This window comes from Denticeps clupeoides, chromosome 2, assembly GCF_900700375.1.
Source record: "Denticeps clupeoides chromosome 2, fDenClu1.1, whole genome shotgun sequence".
NCBI classification, from domain to species: Eukaryota; Metazoa; Chordata; class Actinopteri; order Clupeiformes; family Denticipitidae; genus Denticeps; species Denticeps clupeoides.
Genome location: NC_041708.1, coordinates 268,593 through 289,270, shown reverse-complemented (window position 1 = coordinate 289,270; position 20,678 = coordinate 268,593). Strand labels below are relative to the sequence as shown.

General features: G+C 48.7%; 3 protein-coding genes and 2 non-coding genes across 6 annotated transcripts; 4 read left to right on the top strand and 1 right to left on the bottom strand.

The window, feature by feature from the left end:
* The first annotated feature begins 491 nt into the window (after positions 1–491).
* Positions 492–3,122, top strand: LOC114784876 (uncharacterized). The gene is made up of 3 exons (XM_028970688.1): positions 492–862; positions 1,027–1,376; positions 2,265–3,122. Exons 2-3 carry the CDS (start codon positions 1,035–1,037, stop codon positions 2,826–2,828), a joined length of 906 nt encoding a protein of 301 aa, XP_028826521.1. The 5' UTR covers positions 492–862; positions 1,027–1,034; the 3' UTR covers positions 2,829–3,122.
* Positions 3,123–3,392: 270 nt separating this feature from the next.
* trnar-ucg (transfer RNA arginine (anticodon UCG)) lies at positions 3,393–3,465 on the top strand. The gene has a single exon. It is a non-coding gene; the product is annotated as a tRNA-Arg (tRNA).
* Positions 3,466–3,662: 197 nt separating this feature from the next.
* On the top strand, positions 3,663–3,734 carry trnam-cau (transfer RNA methionine (anticodon CAU)). The gene has a single exon. It is a non-coding gene; the product is annotated as a tRNA-Met (tRNA).
* Positions 3,735–4,564: 830 nt separating this feature from the next.
* LOC114784877 (peptidyl-tRNA hydrolase ICT1, mitochondrial-like) lies at positions 4,565–5,814 on the bottom strand. Its single transcript, XM_028970689.1, has 6 exons — positions 5,601–5,814; positions 5,475–5,502; positions 5,325–5,384; positions 5,174–5,256; positions 4,938–5,107; positions 4,565–4,729 (listed from the first exon to the last, which is right to left on the bottom strand). The coding sequence occupies exons 1-6, from the start codon at positions 5,772–5,774 to the stop codon at positions 4,645–4,647; spliced, it is 600 nt and encodes a 199-aa protein (XP_028826522.1). The 5' UTR covers positions 5,775–5,814; the 3' UTR covers positions 4,565–4,644.
* Positions 5,815–6,594: 780 nt separating this feature from the next.
* LOC114784871 (E3 ubiquitin ligase RNF157-like) lies at positions 6,595–20,581 on the top strand. Of its 2 annotated transcripts, XM_028970669.1 has the most exons (20): positions 6,595–6,877; positions 7,737–7,855; positions 11,081–11,169; positions 11,248–11,391; positions 11,464–11,581; positions 11,818–11,884; positions 11,958–12,001; positions 12,266–12,313; positions 12,430–12,501; positions 12,565–12,724; positions 12,817–12,929; positions 13,293–13,531; positions 13,646–13,751; positions 14,915–15,023; positions 15,317–15,498; positions 15,580–15,645; positions 16,090–16,138; positions 16,644–16,763; positions 17,813–17,847; positions 18,357–18,493. In XM_028970669.1, the coding sequence occupies exons 1-19, from the start codon at positions 6,790–6,792 to the stop codon at positions 17,845–17,847; spliced, it is 1,968 nt and encodes a 655-aa protein (XP_028826502.1). In that variant the 5' UTR covers positions 6,595–6,789; the 3' UTR covers positions 18,357–18,493. The 2 variants fall into 2 exon arrangements, with proteins under 2 accessions (XP_028826502.1, XP_028826501.1); XM_028970668.1 differs by lacking the exon at positions 17,813–17,847 and having other exon boundaries at positions 6,596–6,877; positions 18,357–20,581.
* Positions 20,582–20,678: the final 97 nt, after the last annotated feature.

Below are 20,678 nucleotides of genomic sequence, written 5' to 3'. Positions count from 1 at the left end.
TAAAGTAATGAGAGAGCATTAAAAAGTCGAGGAACAGTGACGTTTTGGGACTGCGTTCATAGTGGTGTGCCTCAGGGCTCAGTTTAAGGACCACCATGATTCTTAAAAACAATGCTCAGATGGAAAAAAAATCAGACATGACAGGGGTTCGACTCAAGGAAACTGATTTCAAGAAAGATCTTTGTCTCAGTGTGAAGCAATATAAACACGCTACAAACAGCGGGATATCACAAAATCAATAAGAACTGTGAAATATAGCCTGCAAACCAGTAACAGAATTTTATTTATTTTCTTAATTTCATAACTGCATTCACCTAACGCAGTAACAGCGCGAAGGTTTAAACGATCCAAATGGTCCAGAATTTCCTCGGCCTAAAACGCGCCCACCTGGCAACCCCGCTCGCCTCCGGACCCTCGCGTCTGCGCAGCCGCTGCGCTGCTCCGGCGGCCCCCGCCTGCGCTGCTCCGGCGGCCCCCGCCTGCGCTGCTCCGGCGGCGCGACGCGACGCGCCACGCAACGCGGTGCAAGCGGCCAATCCGGGCGCAGCGGCGCGCAGCGGAGTTGCGCAGACTTCCAGCGGAGCGCAGCCATTACGCTCCAGCCGGACGCTGCTGGCGAGCGCCGAGGCTGCGTTCTCCCCCCCTCCGCGGTTTTTTTTTTTTTTTTTATATTAATAATTCTTAGTGGAAATCGAGGCGATTCCATAAACCGCAGCTTCGCAAAGGCTCCGACTTATGAACGTTTTTTTGTTTTGCTGCCTGGCCGTGGAAACGGTGAACTTTCTGAAATACTGAGTGTGATGAACATCACGCCGAAGAGTGAACCCCCCCCCGACTGACTGCCCCCCCTCCGTGCTGGCTGGTGAGTGAACGTTATTACAACGTTTGTGCAGGTTAAAAGGCTCAATTTAAAAAAAAAAAAAAGCAATGATTCCAACTGCAGACATGAACTTTAAAGGGACGCTCTACCTGCCTGCTGGTCCACGTTTTGTCATTTCTTTCATTTCTTTCCTCCCGTCCCAACAGGAGCTGCCATGATGCATGATGACATGTGCAACAACAAGGAGGACATCCAGAGGCTCATGGGGCCCCAGGGTCCCCGGGACACCAGCGAGGCGGTCTCCACCTCGTCCGAATTCACCCACCACGCCATCGTGCTCCTGGTGGAGGCCATGCGCCAGCGCTGGGACATGTACGGCTCGCGGGAGCGCTCCCGACTCTTCCAGAGTGTCCAGGAGGAGCTGGAGGGCCACGGCTACCCTCTGCCCGTGGAGAGGATCCGTCGCAAGTGGAACAACCTGATCGTCACGTACAAGAGGGTGAAGGAGCGCTGCAGGGGCAGCAGCCAGGCCAAGACTTCCTGGGAGTACTTTGAAGTAGGACGTTGTCCAGTTCGCACCAGCTGGGGAGATATTTACATCTAGGTTCACATAAAGAAAATACGTCCGACCTCGGTGCAAAGTCCCAGAATTCTGCATCTGAAGTCGCTTTCCTTGGTTTCAGCGTCTGTAGCCTTATATGCTAATGAGGAGGAGAGAGGCGGGATGAGGAGGAGAGCGACCTATAGGAGTTGAGGGGGACATTCATGGAAAGGCGCAGTGGTGGCCTAGCGGTTAAGAAAGCGGTTCGAATCCCGATCCGCCAAGGTGCCACTGAGCAAAGCACCGTCCCCTGTCCCCTGTCATGGTGCCCACTGCTCACTCAGGGTGATGGGTTAAATGCAGAGGACAAATTTCACTGTGTGCATCATGTGCAGTGCTGCTGTGTATCACATGTGACAATCACTTCACTTTCACTTAATCACGTCATCAACACCATCCACCAACCACAATGTTTGGTGCAGACAGGAAGTCGTTTATTCTAGAAAAACTAAAATGACCCGCTGGTTCTTCAGAGTCTTGCGTGACGGAACTAAAAAATACGTTTGTGCTCATTTTTACATCCAAACACCGAGCAACTGCAACGCTTCACACGTTTGGAAGCCATGACGGTCGGTGGAGATCATGTTTTAGGGGAGGGGCGGGAAAAAGCATGAGAAACGGGAGGTAACCTGTCCCCTTATGAGGTCATAAGGGGACAAATTCCAGATCCGATCGCCTGAGCTGCCGCTCTCTGAACGGTGAAGCAGAACGACCAAAACACTCTTTACACCGACCGCCATTTCTAGCTCGGGGGCTCGTATTAATCTTTAAAATCTCAAATAATTAAAAAGAATGTTCATAATTGGAGACCTTTAATGGTTTCGTGATCTTTGTTCTCGACAGGCGATGGACAGTTTGCTCGGCAAGACGGCGTTTGCACAGAGAAGCTCGGCATCTGCGACTCTTCTCGGCTTGGCGACCACGGCGAAAGCAGCCGCCCTGACGGAGGAGCGGGCGTCCCCTGTGGTCCCCGACGTGGCCGCCACCTGCCTGTTTCCCCCCGGCCTCATCGCCGGCCCCGCCCAGGTCCCCGCCCTGGTGCCACCCTCGCTCCTGTGCACCGCGGCCTCCGAGGACTCCCTGCCGTCGGCCTCCAGCCAGACGCCCCCCCCGCGCAGGAAGCTGCGGCGCCCGCAGCCCGGCGCGGCGAGCTCCTTCCTGTCCCACCAGCACGGCCAGGCGGAGAAGCGCAACGCCCTGCTGCGCTCCTTCCTCAGCGGCCAGGAGGAGCGGGCCCAGCTGGAGGAGCAGCGCCTGAGCCGGGCCGAGGCCCGAGAGCGGCGCCGGGAGAGGCTGGCCGGCAAGGTGGTGGACACCATGGGCAGAATGGCCACGGCGCTGGAGCTCATCTCCTCCAAGCAGGACACCATCATTGCTCTGCTCCAGAGGCTGGCAGATAAACACTGAACTGGGGCCCTCGGGTCACCGTAGCGATAATCAGTCCAATTTCCTCACGTAAATCTCGCATCTAAAGGGCACATTTATTCTAGATGAGATTTTATACATATTAATATATTGATGCATTTAGTGGTGATGAATAAATGTTGTTAATAATTATTATAATGTAGTACTGTCATTCCATATGTATGTATGTGTGTTTATATATGAATATATTATATATTTGTTAAGACTAATCGTGCTTTCAGACTGTATCTGACGTCATAACTGTGTGATGTTGTAATAATTCTGCTTTTTTATTGCGTTGCTTGTGTATTTGCCTGGTTCTATTCTCTCTTTTAATCTTCTGCAGGATCCTGTTGCAATTTAAATCGCAATATTTTACCGTTCGATGATACGGGAGAAGTCGGCTTTCTGTTGTACATAATTTACGAAAATAAATCACAATAAGCAAAAAATTATATATAATATTTTATTTATAAATATATATAAAAGTCTGTTTTTAACGTTTAATTCGACTGTTAAAGGCCTGTAAATGTGTGAAAGGGTCCAGCAGCCCCGGCCTTTCCCGTAGACCGCGTGGCCTAATGGATAAGGCGTCTGACTTCGGATCAGAAGATTGAGGGTTCGAGTCCCTTCGTGGTCGCTTTTTAAATGTTTTTTTTTTTTTTTTTTCCATATTTATATTTATTAAAAACTGGATTCCGCCTGTTCGGCCTCGGCAGGGACGGAGCGACGGAACGTGACGCCTGAGGACGGACTCACTTCCCCGCAGGCCTGTAAAGAAGTCCGGCTGCCGTGACACGTCTTCTAATATCCGCGGAGCGCCATAAGAACTACGGAAGCAGAGTGGCGCAGCGGAAGCGTGCTGGGCCCATAACCCAGAGGTCGATGGATCGAAACCATCCTCTGCTAACTTTTTCATTTTTTCACTATTCATTGTGTTTTAAGCACTGATTCACACTTTCTTTTTAAATAAGCCGATTCATTGAACAGAGTCGGATTCTATGTGAAATTTAAGGTTTAAAAAATATTTTTTTGCGGGGCTCAGCAGCGCCCTCTCTGGCGCAGGATCAAAATACATCACCACAGAGTTATCTAAGCTAATTTAACCAAAGTGTTAATTTTTCTCTGTGCAGTAAGCAATGAATATATTCAAATTAATCTGTTTTCTTTTTAAATGAGCCGTTTCATTAAACAGATTCGGATTCTATGTGAAGTTGAACGTTTAATTTTTTTGGCGGGGCTCAACAGCGCCCTCTCTGGCACAGGATCAAAATACACCACCACAGAGTTATCCAAGTTAATTTAACCAAAGCGCTCATTTTACATGAAACTATGACATGATGTCTGCAGAGAAAGAGACTCTGTTCTCCTGTTGTTCTACACCTGTAGATGTTGCTTCATTATTCATCATTTTTTCATTGTTTTAGAGGGTTGGGAGAGAACGACACCTAGTTCTTCTATCTTATCTCTACATAAAACTATTTTTAATCATTAGTATTTGTCCATTTAATACTTTTAAATAGATCCATCATGAACTTTTTTACAGTCACTGTTGGGAACTTTTAAACAGTACTATCTGACTTAATCTGACATTTATTGCATCCTTTGAATAGAGCATATATCGATTAAATGAAGGTAAAATCACACAAATGCCTCAAAATGCATGTAAATTGTGTTCTTTAAAAAGCTGAAACATTACTGCACAAATTGTTCTTGAAAACAATTACCGACAAACAAGGTGAGAATTCACAAATTTATTTACAGCGTTCAGTGATACATAAATACATGCACAAGTGTTTTAAAAGGAATCCTTAATTTATCAGTCAAAATCCACCCGCCGATCACGCTTTGCCCCGGAATGTATTTTCTTCTGTTTCAGCCTCGCCTGGTTTCTTTTCTCTAATCTACAAATATTAACACACACACTGAATTACTGACATTTCCTGAGTTAATTATCCATTTGCAATTCCTTCTTTATTTATGCCAAATGTTGTGTGCAAATGACTATCGTAGAAGACAGGTAGTATAATAAATGCTGAAAAGCAGTCAGAAATAGATCTAGAAAGAGAACAGCGGCCTTGTCACCGTCAGCCCTTCTGGCCTGGTCCTCACCTCTCGGCTCGCAGTGCAATATCGTCTTCTGATGGCTCAGGTGCTTTCTGGCTGCTGTCGGCAATGATGTCAGCGATTTTCCGCAAGCAGTCCTCCAGGTTCCTGTGCTGACTCCTGCTGACCTCCGAAGTCACCAGCAGCTCCCCGGCTTTGTTCAGGCGCCTCTTATTCTACCAAGAAGCACATTTCACGAAACGCCAACGTAACAAGGGCCTTTTTCTGCAGCCGCTTCTTACCCGCTCCTGCATTCTGCTTCGCACGTCTTCTGGGATCCAGTCTGCGGCCTGAAGGTGGAAGCGAACCTCTGCTTTCGAGCTCACTGCAGGATCAGAACAGGCATCAGACGCTCTCTCTCGAAACTGGCAATCAGAGGCACAAACTGGCCACCTTTATTCACATGTTGCCCCCCTGGACCACTGCTGCGACTGTAGGCAATTTTCAGGCGGTCTGGAACACAGCACAGTAAAATTCTACAGCTTTTTTATTATTAAAGGTGGACTAGGATTAGGAATTAGGACTGGGGAGCCTGCTACCTACCCACTGGAATCCGTATGTGGGACCCCTTCTGCAAAACCGGCAGCACAATGAGCACTCACTCCAAAATAACAGAAAATATCTATACGAAATGAAATGAATCAATAAATCTGTGAACATGTGAGAAACCTGTGAAGCGTCTGACCCTTCGCTACTCCCGCTGCAAAAGCCCCGGTACTGGCAACCTGTGGATAAAATGCTCCCGAATGGCGAATTATCGACACCTTTATCGATCAGGCGTGGCCACACGCAGAGGTCACGCAGTGATCGCCGAGATAAGCGTGAAGTAAGCATGTTGCACATCTCTCAAGATCAGAATCAACACGCTTGCTGGCGCGAACGGGAAGCGTGAAGAGTGTTGCCAGGTCTCGCCATTGTTGTTCATATATTTTAGAAATAAACATTCGGCAATTTTATTTAAAAAGAAAAACATCTGACAACCGAAACGCAGTCCTTTTAAAAAACACATAATTAACTTAACAGGAAATGGAAATATCGGAAGAAGGTACTTCTGATGTGGAAAAGTAATTGCCCTAGAATAACATCATCTGGCAACGTGTAATGGACGCATGACGCGTGAAACGGATTGCCAGATCACGGAACACCATATACAGATGTTTAAATAAAGAACACGGCCACCCTGAGTTGTGCACAATATGTGCTTTGATTGGTTAATCGTGGGCAATTATATTGTAAGAGGTAAGAAGAAGATGAAGAGATTAAAATCACGACCGGGGATTTGTTTAAAATAAGCGTACCTGGCAACAGGATAAGGCGGAAGCCTGTGTCACGTGACATGTGCTCGTCCCCCATTGGCTGTTTGACTCCGTACAGAAATTCTGTAATTGATGGGCTATATTCCCCCAACAGGTTTCTAGCATTCTGACATTAAAACTATTACAGCATATATACACACACATATATACATATATAAATAGTGAATATCAATAAATGCCGACACTCAGTGGTGCTCTCGGTGTTGGTTAATTTTTATTATTGTGCGGGGATTCTCAATTTTATTTTACAGTTTTATTTTCTGTATTATAAGGTAATTTTGCTGCAGTTCCGTGCGAGGTTTTGGGGGGCACGACTACTGCGCCAAAGCCCCGAGTCCGGATTTGTGGCTGACGTCATAAAGGTGGCCATTAGAGCTGTCTGTCCTCTGGCAGTCGGCGCTCGGCAGCAGCATCCCGGTTCTCGGCTGCGCGGAGGATGCGGCGGGCATCCCGGGGAGCCGCGAGTAGTCCCCGAAACGGGCCCGCAGAACCCGCGTTCGCCGTGGACGGGACGTGCGGCGAGAACTGAACTGCGCCGCGAAATGGGAGCGTTGACGAGCAGGCAGAATGCGGGCGTGGAGGAGGTCGACATACCGTCCAATTCCGTGTACCGATACCCGCCTAAATCAGGTAGGTTCGCGACGAGCCCACGCCGCGTGGAAGGACAATAGCCCGATTATGTAATAAACCTTCCTTTTCCTCGTCATGAATATGAGCTGGATGAACACAGGAAGGAGGACCTCCGCGGTTCCTTCAGACCCGGTCACACACCATCTCTTCTTCATCACCAGCGATGGATGTTAACCTTGGGAGTCGTCCCTACAAATTCCTCCATTCCGACACGTCGTGCATTACTGAAAGGTCCCCTGTTATGAAGATGTGACTTTGTGAGATGATTTAACATTTAATACGAGTTCCTCCAGCCTGTCTGCGGTCCTGCAGTGGCTAGAAATGGTGATTGGTGTAAAGAGTGTTCGGTTATTCTGCTTCACTTCAGCGGCAGCTCAGACGGTCGAATCTGGAATTTGGCCCCTTATGACGTCATAAGGGGACAGGTCACCTCCCGTTTCTCATGCTTTTTCCCGCCCTAAAACATGATCTCCACCGACCGTCATGGCTTCCAAACGTGTGCAGCACTCCAGTCGCTCGGTGTTTGGATCTTAAAATGAGCACAAATGTATTTTTTAGTTCCGTCACGTGAGACTCTGAAGAACCAGCGGGTTCATTTTATTTTTTCTGGAAAAAACGGCGACACGACTTCCTGTCTGTACCAAACATTGTGGTCGGTGGACGGTGTTGATGATGTCATTTCCGTGAATGCCCCTCAAATTCTATTGGCCGCTCTCCTCCTCGTCCCGCCTCGCTCATCCTCATTAGCATTTAAAGCTACAGACACCAAAACAGCGTGTCCTGGGAATTTAATAATCGGAGACGTTTAATAGAACAACGAAGACGGCGTGAGCCTCCATGGTGTCCATGTTTTTTACAGGAAGCTACTTTGCCAGCCATTTCATCATGGGAGGAGAGAAGTTCGACTCGACCCACCCAGAAGGCTACCTCTTCGGGGAGAACACGGACCTCAACTTCCTGGGAAACAGGCCGGTGGTGGTAGGTCCTAATCAGCCCTGATCACATCAGATAATGAATATCGAGACGAAGGCGGGTGAAACGGTGCCGGATTGAATGGTAATAAAATGCAGCGGCATATCAGACGACCCTGGTTTTCATGTGACATTTGCAACCTTCTGATCCGATAGATAATACATGCAAATTTATGGAAGGCCACCTCGGACGTCCGCGCTCCTCAAATGCCACCTCCTCCTGTCCCTTTTAGGCGTGTAACTGTGCCCTACCGGCTTGGGCGTGACCTTATTTTATTATTTTTTTTTTTTTATTCTTCTGAGTAATAAACAGCCGATCCACATCATGCACAGTCATTAGAGTCCCGATTTGGAGCGTTTCTTCCAGGTTTACTTTTACAATCTGCATCTCCCTCCACGCTCTTTATAGTGTGATGATAAAATGAGGAATATTGCCTTTTATTCATCCCGCTCAGACATAGCCACACAATTACAGTTCTTTAATGTCATTCCAGAATGAATTTTGAAGGACGCGCCGGTACCTCGGAAAGCGTCCTGCCGGCCGTCCCTCGCTGCGGCTCGACAGCTTGCGCTCGGCCGGCCTGGCGACGTGGCGGATTAAAGCGACAGCTTTACCGCGGGTTAATACAGAGTCACATTCAGCTCGCCCCGGCGCTGTGCTGCGGGATTTTCCACCTTCCTCCTCTGGTCACAGAGCCGTTTCTGTGGCGTGATGGAGTGTAAATATTTGAATATGGAAATCTAATATTGCATTAGTCGTAGTTTTAGAATTAGAATGCTTTGTTTGAAATAGATTAATATGTCTGCAGATGAGTGTTGTTGCACAGTCACATGCACAGTTACAAGTTGACAAATTCATATTTTGCATTGTAATTTTTTAATTTACAGTTAAAAAAAAATCAAAATAAAAGTGGACCGGGAATACGGTTTACAGAGGTAGCTGAAGCACAGCTCCCCGTGGCTTTGGGAATTAAAGTGTTAAATTCGTGTTAATCCCTGTTGTTGTTTTTTTGTTTTTGTTTTTTTTTTTTTTTTTTCCAAAATTTGAAGATTATTGTGATCTTGTAGCATTAAAATGCAATCTGTTTAAAAAAAAAAAAATACTTGCTCAAGATATGAGTCACAAACATGCTGGCCACGTCCACCAGAGCTGTCAATCAATTTCTAAATCTGATTCCTCTTGGGGTGAGTAAACAGTTGTTTGTAATATTTTGTGTTAATAATAATAATACGTAAGTTGATTTTTAATGTAGAGGTAACATAGCGCCGCTAAGTCAGGGCGACCAGATCTCCTCTTTTCCCCCGAACGTTTTTACTTTTGTCTGGGTGATTTAAACCTTCGCCACGTCGTCTGCTTCTACACGCATATTCCTGCCGTTTTGGCAGCGTTCACCCTCCCCCCCATCCGCACACGTGTATAAATAAAATATAAATAAAAAAGCAACACACCAGCCTAGTTAATGCACAAAAGTAAAAAGAATACATGGAAAAGAAAATACTGACCATTCTGCAGAAGCAAAACTCCCACGTGAAAAGAAACAGTTGGAGCCATACTTACAAGGTGCGTATAGTTGGGGCAGTGGTGGCCTAGCGGTTAAGCACCGTCCCCACACCCTGCTCCCCGGGCGCCTGTCATGGCTGCCCACTGCTCACCAAGGGTGATGGTTAAATACAGAAGACACGTTTCACCGTGATCACTGTATCACAAGTGACAATCACTTCACGTCACTTGTTTTTGGTGGCCTGTTTTAGTCTTGTTTTTAGTTTAGCATGTGCGTCCAGCTGTGAATTTAGTCTTTATTAGTTATGTCCAGACTCATTTTAGTCAATTATCCATGAATATTTTAGTCTCGTTTTAGTCAACGGAAATTGTATTTTAGTCGCTTTTTTTTTTTTTTAGTAATACTTAACCCAGTCAATATATTAGTGCTTAGAAGAAAAGACTAAAACAACATTTTCTTTTAGTCATACCTATTCATAATTAAAACAAATCTTTTTATTTTATTACTTTTACCTTATAGACTCAAGAACACTCGACATCCATTCCAGACACAGAAGATGCTCAGATTTTCTTGTCCACTTCATAAAAAAAGAAAGCTTGGATTTTTTAACTTTCATTTGTGGAAGTTAAGTCTGGTGAATGTCTGCTGCACTCACACAGCCATTTATTTGTCCCAGGTCTCGGGTCCCGGAAAGACACACAGAAATACAGCTTGATTATTTTTTTTTGTGTGTGTTTGTGTGGCATAATAGCTACAGAACCAGAAAATTGGTAAGAAGTAATATCCGAAATGTATAATTGGTGGTAGTAGCCCAGTGGGTGAGACACTCGCCTATGAACCAGAAGTCCCAAAACTACCAAAAAAAAAAAAAAAGTCCTGTAAAATATACAATTTTACATTTTTCTTTTCAATAAATCAATTGCCGTGCAGCAACCTACTCTAAAGTAATACTTAGCAAAGCGGGGGGGGGGTTTAAAACCGTAGAATCTGGCAACATTGTCAGGGGTCTCAGAAACGCAACAAGGGTGTGGAGAGGAGGAGGTCCCTGTTACACATGCAACCAAACAAACGATACAAACAGTGCTTTTATTTACAGTGTGCTAACAGGTTCAATAAGACAGAGGACTCAGGACAGCTAACTAACATCAAAACAGCCTAAAGGAAGGGATGGGATAACAGCAGGGATAACTAAAACACGTACAAGTTACCAATGCAGATCTCCGTGGACCCTGGGGACCTCCCAAAAGCATAAGGGCCTAGCAGACCCTGGGGACCTCCCGAAGACCATCTGAAGTCTCTTTAAATAGGTGGAGGTGACCAATGGCAGATGGAGCTGGTAGGCCTCAACTCCTCCCACGAAGTCAACCTAAAAGGGACAGAACGCAAAAAAACACAGCCAGACACACAGAACACGTGGGAGCATACGTCCAGGGACGTAACAACATGCACTCAACAAGGAAGCGAGTGCTGGCGTTTATTAATGCTGACGTTTATTTAGCGATATGTCCCTGGCTGGTGGAACAACTTGCGCTGCTCCGTTTGACTAGCCGAGACTACTTGTGTGGTAGTAGCCTAGTGGGTAACACACTCGTCTGTGACCCAGAAGACCCAGGTTCAAACCCCTACTACCATTGTGTCCCTGAACAGGACACTTAACCCTTATTGTCCCCAGGGGGGGGACTGTCCCTGTAACTACTGCTCTGGAAAGTAAAGCTATGCTTCCCCCCCAGTTTCCCTACGCCACCCCGCCACCCCATGAACCTGTGAAAACCCTGCGCAGTCTGATCAACATTCGGAAAGATACGCTGCGGCTGGTTAGGTAAGCGATGTTCACCGCGCTGTCTCGATGGTAAAAAAATAAACTGGTGCTCCGCCCGACACTCTGATCGTTTTTCAGATGCAACGAGGAGATGAAGCCACCCAGGGAGGATGCTGGGAAGGGATGCTTGTACAACGTCGAGTTTACCTTCGATGCCGACACCCAAGTCGCCATCACCATCTACTACCAGGCTGTCGAGGAGTACCACAATGGCGTCCCCATGTAGGTGACCTTTCTGCGCCGCCATGACCGCGCCCCGACCTTTTTACAAACCTCTCTGCTCCGCCCGCACAGATACCTGCCCCAGGACGGCTCGCTGCAGTCGGAGACGGTGCACTTCAAACGCGGCGTCTGCCAGCAGTTCTGCCTGCCGTCACACTCCATCAATCTGTCCGAGTGGGCCGACGACGAGGTACTGCGTCCTCCGCCGCGGCTTAGTGGTGGGGCGGCGGTTAAGGAAGCAGCCCCGTAATCAGAAGGTTGCCGGTTCGAATCCCGACCCGCCAAGGTGCCACCGAGCAAGGCACCGTCCCCACACACTGCTCCCCGGGCGCCTGGCATGGTGCCCACTGGGTTAAAAGCAGCGGACACATTTTGTTGTGTCACCGTGTGCTGTGCTGCAGTGTTTCACTTTATGTCTCTGCACAGCTCCTTTTTGACATGGATCGAGACGTCTACCCCATGGTGGTGCAGGCAGTGGTGGACGAGGGGGAAGGTGAGTTCGGCAGAAGCCGCGGCGGCGCCGCGAACGCTCGTTTGTAGTAAAACTCTGTTTATTCCATCTTTAGATCATTTGGGCCATTCCCACGTTCTCCTGGCAACTTTTGAAAAAGTAAGTAATAAAACTTTCGTAATACATTCATAATATGTGCTGTATGATTAACATGCATCTGTGGGGGGAAAAAAAGTACCTAGTTTCTGTTCATTCACACGTACTATTTGTGCTACGTATTTATTTAAATGCTATAAATCAAAGAAGGACTCTGGGTACAAATACACTCCGTACTCCGTACCGTCATACGTCCTCGAATTGAATTCCGATGCGGAATTAAATGCGGAATTGTGGGTAGAAATAATAATGTTTCTTGCCCCGCAGCACATGGACGGCAGCTACTGTGCGAAGCCTCTGAAGCAGAAGCAAGTGGTGAGGAGCCGGGTTCTGCGCCGGCTACACTAGAGCGTGCCGCTTTTACGGAGAATTGACGTCATTAATAAAGAGCCGCGCCGCAATCCGTGTCCTTTCTGGTGGACTGTTTGCAGGTGGACGGGGTCAGCTACCTCTTGCAGGAGATCTACGGCATCGAGAACAAGTACAACAGCCAAGAGTCCAAGGTAAGCGTGTCACACGCCCGCGGCTCGGCGAATGCAGCAGACTCTGACCGAGGTGCGTTGCAGGCGGCCGACGACGAGATCAGCGACAACAGCGCGGAGTGCGTGGTCTGCCTGTCGGACGTCCGCGACACCCTCATCCTGCCCTGCAGGCACCTGTGCCTGTGCAACGCCTGCGCAGACACCCTGCGCTACCAGGCCAACTGCTGCCCCATCTGCCGACTGCGTAAGGCCCGGCGCTCCGGACGCTCCGTCTCGGCGACCCCCGCGCCCGACTGACGCCCCTCCGTCTCCCTCTCTCTCTCTCTCTCTCTCCAGCTTTCCGAGCCCTGCTGCAGATCCGAGCCATGAGGAAAAAGGCGAGCCCGCTCTCGCCCTCCGGATTCAACCCCGTCATCACCGCGCAGACGTCTGACTCCGAGGAGCACTCGGTAACGAACCTCGTTCACCGGACTCCAATTTTATTTGTCACGTACACGGTCATACACGGTACGATATGCAGTGAACTGTACAGACCACAGCACTGCAAATATCGCACGTATACAATGAACCAAAACGCAAATATTGCAAATATGACACTCTTACGTCATTAACGTGAAATATGCGTAACAGGTATAGTGAAGTCAAAGTATAAAGTATTAATTAAAAATGAATTGTGCAAGGTAAAAAGAGTTAAAGGATTTCTCAAACCTTAAACTTTTTACCTTGAACAAATGTTTTTTTATTTAAATTTAAATTTATACTTTGACTTGGCCCATTTGCACACGAGTGACCTCGACGTTGATTTGTTCCAGACTTCCGAGCACGTTCCTCCGGGATACGAGACGGTCTCGCTGCTAGAGGCCCTGAACGGGCCCCTGAGCCCCCCTCTGTCCGCGGCCCCGCCGCAGGGCGTGGCGCTGGGCCACGCCGCCGGGTCCCTGCCCTCATACGGGAGCGAGGGCCACCACCCTCTGCCGGCGCGCTCCCTCTCCCCCTTGGAGCACTCGGCCAACTCCAGTCAAAGCCTGAAGCTGAAGAAGAGCGGCTCCAAGTAAGAGTCTCAGGTCCCTTATCGTCCATTTTCTGGATCGGCGTCCTTGTTAGACCCGGACGAGAGGACGGGTAGCGGGAATCCGCGTCTCTTACACGTTTGGATGTGTGCCAGGTCCCTCTCCCAGAATTCCTCAGTCCTGCCCGAGGAGGAGGACGAGAAGTCGTGCAGCGAGTCCGAAGTGCAGGCCACCCGAAGGAAGCTACTTGTCAATCAAGAGGTGCGCATGGTAGTAGCCTGGCGGGTAACACACTCTCCTACGATCCAGAAGTCCCAGGTTCAAACCCCACGTCCTACCATCGTGTCCCTGAGCAGGACACTTAACCCTGAGTGTCTCCAGGGGGGACTGTCCCTGTAACTACTGACTGTAAGGCACTCTGGATAAGGGCCTCTGGTAAATGCCGTAAATGTTGTTGTTACGTAGGGAAGACGCGAAATTCCAAGGACAACTGGAGTCGTGCAATCAAATGCAACCTCGCCAGAAACTATTATAGCCTTGCAAACCTCGCAAAAACGAAGTATTCTTGGCCATCTTCGTAACCCGAAATATCCCAGTTGTATGCAAAAGAGCAGGACATGGTAATATTAGCATAATAATATGATGTATTTATTTATTTATTTTTACTTTTATTAACAACGGTCAACATAAATACAAACAATAACTACAGTCCTGAGATTGGGCCCGAGCTCTCAAATAAATATAATTACAATAAAGATCTGAGGAAAATTAAAATAAATAAATAGACAAACTTCAAGCAGAAATATAAACTTAAGAGACACAAGTGGCGTATGCAACCAGGCTTTGAACTGGTCCCCATCTTCTTCCAAAGATGCGAGTCTTCAGCTATGGTTTTGTGCCCACTGTGAGGTCGTGGGGGGTCCAGGTTTCAACCAATAAGTTGTCATCATTTTTCTTGCAGCCATTAGTAGGGGATCATGGGACAGATAACGTGTCTACTGGAATTTGTCCAGTAGACACGTTAAAGGGTCCCTGGAAAGATTAACTTTAAGGAGCTTTTCTACGTGCCCCTTAACTTCAGTCCAAAAGTGTTGAACGGCGGGACAGTCCCAGAATATGTGCGTTCCATCACCCACAAGTCCACAGTTCCTCCGGCACTTATTGCCACCCCAACTCCCAGAGCGGGTTTTGGACACACCCCCGTTTGCCAACCAGAACAAACACTTTTCATCAAGTACCATCATCCAACGTCACATTGAGTTCCATTTCCCCTTGTTGTTTTAATATCAGGATATCTTCATTATCTGAATTATGAAGATTCCCCGGCAAAGTAGGCTGGAGGTGCAGCTAATAAAATGTCCCGCGAGGGGGAGGCGCATGTGCTCGGCCCGTGCTAATTCTGCTCCATGTTGTTATGCGCACAGTGTGGCGTGACCCCAGAGAGCGACAACCTGACCCTGTCATCCTCTGGCGCCATTGACCAGTCCTCCTGCACGGGGACACCGCTGTCGTCCACCATCACCTCTCCAGAAGGTGAGACCGGCTAGCATGCGAAGATGTCCACCTGCGCTTGGAACGCTGTTGATCCTGTGATCCTACGAATAAAATGTCTTTTTATTATTGGGCAGCTTGGGAGACTTTCTCAGGTCTTTTTAAGTGATAGTCGCGGTGAAACGTGTCCTCTGTATTTAACCGTCACCCTCGGTGAGCAGTGGGCACCATGACAGGCGCCCGGGGTGCAGCGTGTGGGGACTGTCCCCCACCAGAACCCACAAAGCGTCTTTATGAGACATAAACGCGCCGTTCCTGTCTCCGTCCCCCGCCAGACCCGGTCAGCAGCAGCCTGGCGCAGTCGGTGATGTCCATGGCCTCGTCCCACAGCCAGCACTCCCAGATCAGCACGGACACCCTCTCGTCAATGTCCGGCTCCTACCTGGCCGGCGTGGAGGGCGAGGACGCTCCGGAGACGCCGGCAGAGAGCCGCGGGCCCTCGCAGCAGGAGGGAGAGGTGAACGGGACCTTCCGCTCCCACCCTCCTGGCGGCCTGGCCGCCGGCACGACTGATTCTTCCTGTCCTCGTTTTCACCAGGATCTGCCCAGTGAGTCCAAGGACCAGAACCTGGTGGCGGCCATGATCGAGGACCAGGATTCAGAGGTACCGTTACGTGTTCTCGTGGTACATTCGCCTTCACTACCTATAAATACCTCAAGCACCCACCAAATTTCCTCAGTTTAGCGGCACAACCAGCTTTTTCGCTACACACGTTTTAAAGTTAGCATCGCTGTTTCCTTTGGCACGTGCATTTTTACAATCTGGCATGTTTCAAACAAGTGTGATGCTACAAGGTTAACGTGACTTAATGGCAAAAATGCCGGCAGTGGTGGCAAATTAAGTGGTAGTGGTTAAGGAAGCGGCCCCGTAATCAGAAGGAATCCCGATCCGCCAAGGTGCCACCGAGCAAAGCACCGTCCCCACACACTGCTCCCCGGGCGCCTGTCATGGTGCCCACTGCTCACTCAGGGTGATGGTTAAATGATGGTTATCATTCCAATGATCTGATTATGAATAATCCCACGTTTTGCCTGTGCGCCTTTTCAGGGCAATGACGTGCCTGAAGAAGACTGCCCGTCTCCCACAGCAGGACAAGGTAACGAGAACGAGAGCCCCGCGCCAACGTCTGCCGAGCGGGCCGAGCCCCGGCCATCCGGATACTAAAAAAGCGTTTTGTCCCGCCGGCGACTGGAGCTCTGACCTTATTCCAGATCGTTCGTATGGATTTGCCTGGGGTTTTTAATCCAGCCTGGGGGGATTTTACGGTTCTGCGCGGCGGTAACGGGAATGAACAGCTTGGCGGGCGTGGCTGGTTGGAGTACCATCACAGGGCGCCTGTCGTGCATGTGTCCGGCTGGCTTCGTGATTGTAGTAATCACGTCTTTTTTTGGTTTGTTTCTGTACGGATTTGCGGAATTTTCTAGCTGTTTATTTTATTAATTTATTTTGCACGAGTTCGCCCGCTCCCCCGCCCAACTCGGCCACGCGTTGGCGCGCCTCATCGCACGCCCCATGCCCAGGCACCCACCCACCCGCCTCCCTCTCCACTCTGCTGCTGTGCCTTGGCTGCTCTTGTTTTGACCTCTTGACCTCGCTTGCAGGTGGGCGCAGGAGGAGCGAGGTGTCTTGTCCAGAGTTTGACAATAACAATCAGGGCCAGTCTGACACCCACTGTTTGACAGGGCTGGACAATGAGCAGGCTCCCGATGGCCGATTCGCTGGTGAGTGGCAACCTCTTGAACATGGACTTTCTGATTGGAGGGGGGACCTGGAAGGGCCAGAGTGGACTGGGCGAGGGCGGGAAGAGGGAGTAGTACGTTTAGGAAGACACCGACACCGCAAGTTCAGGAAAGAATGACGGTGACTTCCCAATTTCATGCTCTTTCTTCATCCCTTTCCTCTTTATTTCCAGTCAGTAGTGCATTTCCTGTCCCCTTTACCCATTTTGAGACCAAACCGGACCTTCTCTGTCGTGAGCGAGCGAGTGTGTGTGAGCGTGTGTTGGACATGGCGTCTTGCTGTGTGTGTCCGGTACACCCTGCGGGTCAAGTTCATGTTCAGGGTGTGCCAGCTCTCATTCGCTTCTGCCCAACCTCCGCCTCTCATCCCTCCATCCCTGTGTTTGTCCCCTCTACCCATCCTCTGATCTGACTCTTCACCTTGTGTTCTATCTGTTGCTGGAATGGACAAATATTATAATCTGTATTTAAAAAGCACAGACATTCGTCTACAGGCAGTTTTAGACGAGGGAAACGATTTATTTCATGTTTAAAAAAGCTGGATATTTTACATTTCTATATACAGATGGGTCACAAATGAAAGGAAAAACGCGCCAGTGGTCAGTGGAAGGCGGAGCCTACTTGAGGACGGATGGAGATGCACTTCATTTCGGATTTGTGGCTGTTGATGTGGTTTTTATTGACTTTGAGGGATCTGTGATCAAGGCAGATTCCACCATGCAACACCGTCTCCGTCCAATCCGTCCTGGATTTTCCTCTAAATTTGCTACCCGTCTGTATTTGAAATATGAATGTTTAAGGGGCCGACTGTCCCCATTCCCGTACCTTCTGCCGGACTAACAATCCTTCTGTCTCTTCTCAATCTCTCTCTCTCCTCTGTGGCTTTCTGACAAACTGGTTGTGTGTTTCGTAAAAACGTACTCTGTCTGTCTGTCTGTCCCTTCCTTTCTTCTCTCTCCCCGTGATGATCGTATCCATTACCCTCCACCTCTCTTCCTCTCTCTCTCCCTGGATGTCTGTGGACTGGACAGATGGGGACTCGTGTCCTGTTCACATTGAGGAATAGGTATGAGATATGAGACCACTCACCCAATCCAAGGCAGGCGAGGGATTTTATTTTTTTTACATTCTCTTGGACGTCCTGCGCCATGTTTTCACACCTGCATTATTATCAGACTCAGAAAACTTCATTCGCCTCGAACTGTACAGAGGGAAAGACCTACAATGAACCGAGAGACAGATGGACATTTACGAGTATAAATAAAATAACAACAAGCACTAGAAACAAGTATGCAGTAATGGCTAAAAGTTACAATTATTAATATTTAATGAAGTATGAATCATATATTAACAGCGATAATGAATATCAGTCAGGGTATTAGGTGCATTTTCAAGATGTGCATGAAATAAAACTTTTTATAAATGATATTTCCGCAAAGAAAATGGCATTTTAGGCTGCAACAACCCACAAGAAAGTCCTACGAACTCCTGGAGCAAACTGCTGTTAAACTGCTGTTAAATATAAATGTTTTACTGTGGTTAAATCCTCTCGTCTCGTCCCGTCCCTCGTCCCAGGTCTGCTGTATCTGGGAGCGTACCGCCACGCCCACAATGTGCTTCCTCACCACGCCTCCACCAGCAACATCAACCTGGAGGAAATGGGCGTCGACCGAGAGGGAAGAAGCCCCAAAGCCAACCCCCGCCGCGGACCCCTTGCTGTGTAAAGCCCCCTCTGTCAGTGTGACCTCCCTCGGGGGACCACCCCCCTCGTCCACGTCACCGCAGAGACCTGACTCTGGGTCCGGTTCCTTGTCATTGTGACTGTGTCGTCATTCTCGTGCACCATGTTGGTATTAACCAGTCGCCCGATGCCCATTGGACCTCAGGCCCCCCACTTTTCAGCAGGAGTGGACAAGGGAGTCCAAAAGCTAATGCATGGGTCCACACCGCTTTCTGTCAGAAGTCCAGACACCTGGGTGACGTCCTGAGCAAAGTCCGGCACGTACTCAGACCACCAACAGATATCAGAATGCTCCGAAAACCGCTCCGAAGAAGCCCTCCGCCCCGGAACCCGCGGCCAAGGTTCCCTTCGAGCTGAACTTGCTGCAACGGGAGCGGGAATTTCCGATTGTAAACCCCAAAAAAGTAAAAGAGAATGTAAAGTTGAAGGGGCCAGGAACCTCCGACCTGATTTTACGCCGCCGGAGTTCGACTCGCCGCTGTGGTTTCAGTTGTGAAGTAGCAGAGGAGCTCCGACGCGATAAGACAGCGGCGCGTTCACGTCTCGGAGACGCCAGGTTTACACGTCTCGGGCGTCTTCAAGACGAGGAGTAAAAGCTGAGGTCTCCACGTTACCCGAATCTTCCCGTTATTTCCACCTCTCACGTTAAACGGGATCCTGTCCAGCTGCCCACCCGCACCGGTCAAGGGTCTTGGGCGCATCGCAAAAAATCATCTGATGGGGTGAAATTGGCGTGTCAAGTGGAAGCTTTTCCTACTGCCAAAAAACCACAGGGACGAGCTTCCTGAACCGATCAAAAAAAGTCCGAATAAACCCTGGGGGGGTTCGTCTTAGTTTGTTCCTCCCTGAACATAATTTTGCACGCCTCTAGTTCTGATATTTTAATTCTGGATTTGGAGCATTATGATCATTCTTAGGCTAAATTACCACTGTCGCAAGACCCTGGGGAGACATGCTGGCCCCTTTCACGGCGACGCTAGTGCATCTCAAAACTTTTTAAAATCCGTTTTACAATATTGTCTTTTTTTGGGGGGGGGATGAACTAGTACGAAGATGTGCCACAGTGTTATTTCACAGTAGATTAGGACGTATAACATGTTAATAATTGTGCAAAAGCAGCTCAAATTGGGAATTTTTTTTTTTTTTTTTTTTTTCCCCTGTCGGCCCCGAGGTGGCTTGCCGGGGCGGAGCCCGATGTTTACATTCGAATCGAGCCCAAGCTCCACACCCCCCTTCTTCTCGGTGTTCGAACGTCCCTGCGCGACGGCAGCATGATGCGGTATCACACGCTCCAGCCCGTTTATTTTCCTGCTGTTAGTTTGGCTCCGGTTGTCACCGCCCCACGCTGATCCAAGTTTTAAAAGGAGTGTTGTTTACTACGTGGCTGGTTTAGAATGTTAAAATGTGTAGAAAAAAAAAATAAAAAATGAATAAAAAAAACTAAAAAAACTGCACCGTTAGTTAATCGTAGACCACGATCCGCAGTGCATGTGGCAAGTGTTAACGTGAGCATGGTAGCCTGGGTCCCGACCACGCCCCTTTCCATGTCTGTGGCCACGCCCGCGCGCGGCTGGCAACGGAGAGTCCAACATAAGAACTGTGACATGGCAACACTGCGAGGCGATCGCGTCCATAAACCTCGTCAATATTTCATGGCAGGGCTATTACACCCGTCTCTTCTGCACTTACCGACGGCCGAAACGCACTACCTAAAACGATGGCCTGTGGGCGTATTTATACCTGATTATCAGCCTCTTTTACGACAGAGGAAATATGCCGTTTGTAATGTAAAATGGTCGCTGTTAAAGGACCATCTGTGGTCCACGTTCGCATATGATGCATTTGTCTCCTGCCAGGGTGGTGATCGTAGCTCCTGACAGTGTTGTGCACTCCTTATTTTGAACTCTTCTGTGTCTCGACGTGCCGCCACGTTGTTCCCGCCTCCGTAAGGCCCGCGAGGAACTGGGCCGAGTCCATCCGTCCATCCAGACATTTTTTTTAGGACAAAGGTTGCAAGTGTTAGTAAAATAAGTCCAATAAAATACACCTTTTTTTCCAAGTCGGGGCCTTTGTCATTTTTTAACCATGTTCGGTGCTGATGAGATATTACACTGTGACCTGGCACTGGGTGGGATGTATTGATATTTTGTCATTCA

Bases quoted from the DNA above. Each gene is read 5' to 3' on its own strand.
- LOC114784876 (XM_028970688.1), top strand. From the start codon at position 1,035: ATGATGCATGATGACATGTGCAACAACAAGGAGGACATCCAGAGGCTC. The intron at 1,377-2,264 runs GTAGGACGTTGT...TGTTCTCGACAG, and splicing joins CTTCCTGGGAGTACTTTGAA to GCGATGGACAGTTTGCTCGG.
- LOC114784877 (XM_028970689.1), bottom strand. From the start codon at position 5,774: ATGTGCAACATGCTTACTTCACGCTTATCTCGGCGATCACTGCGTGAC. The intron at 5,108-5,173 runs GTAAGAAGCGGC...GCTTCTTGGTAG, and splicing joins GAAGCAGAATGCAGGAGCGG to AATAAGAGGCGCCTGAACAA. The intron at 4,730-4,937 runs GTGAGGACCAGG...TAATATTTGTAG, and splicing joins ATTGCACTGCGAGCCGAGAG to ATTAGAGAAAAGAAACCAGG.
- LOC114784871 (XM_028970668.1), top strand. From the start codon at position 6,790: ATGGGAGCGTTGACGAGCAGGCAGAATGCGGGCGTGGAGGAGGTCGAC. The intron at 6,878-7,736 runs GTAGGTTCGCGA...TGTTTTTTACAG, and splicing joins CCGATACCCGCCTAAATCAG to GAAGCTACTTTGCCAGCCAT. The intron at 16,139-16,643 runs GTAACGAGAACG...CCTCGCTTGCAG, and splicing joins GTCTCCCACAGCAGGACAAG to GTGGGCGCAGGAGGAGCGAG.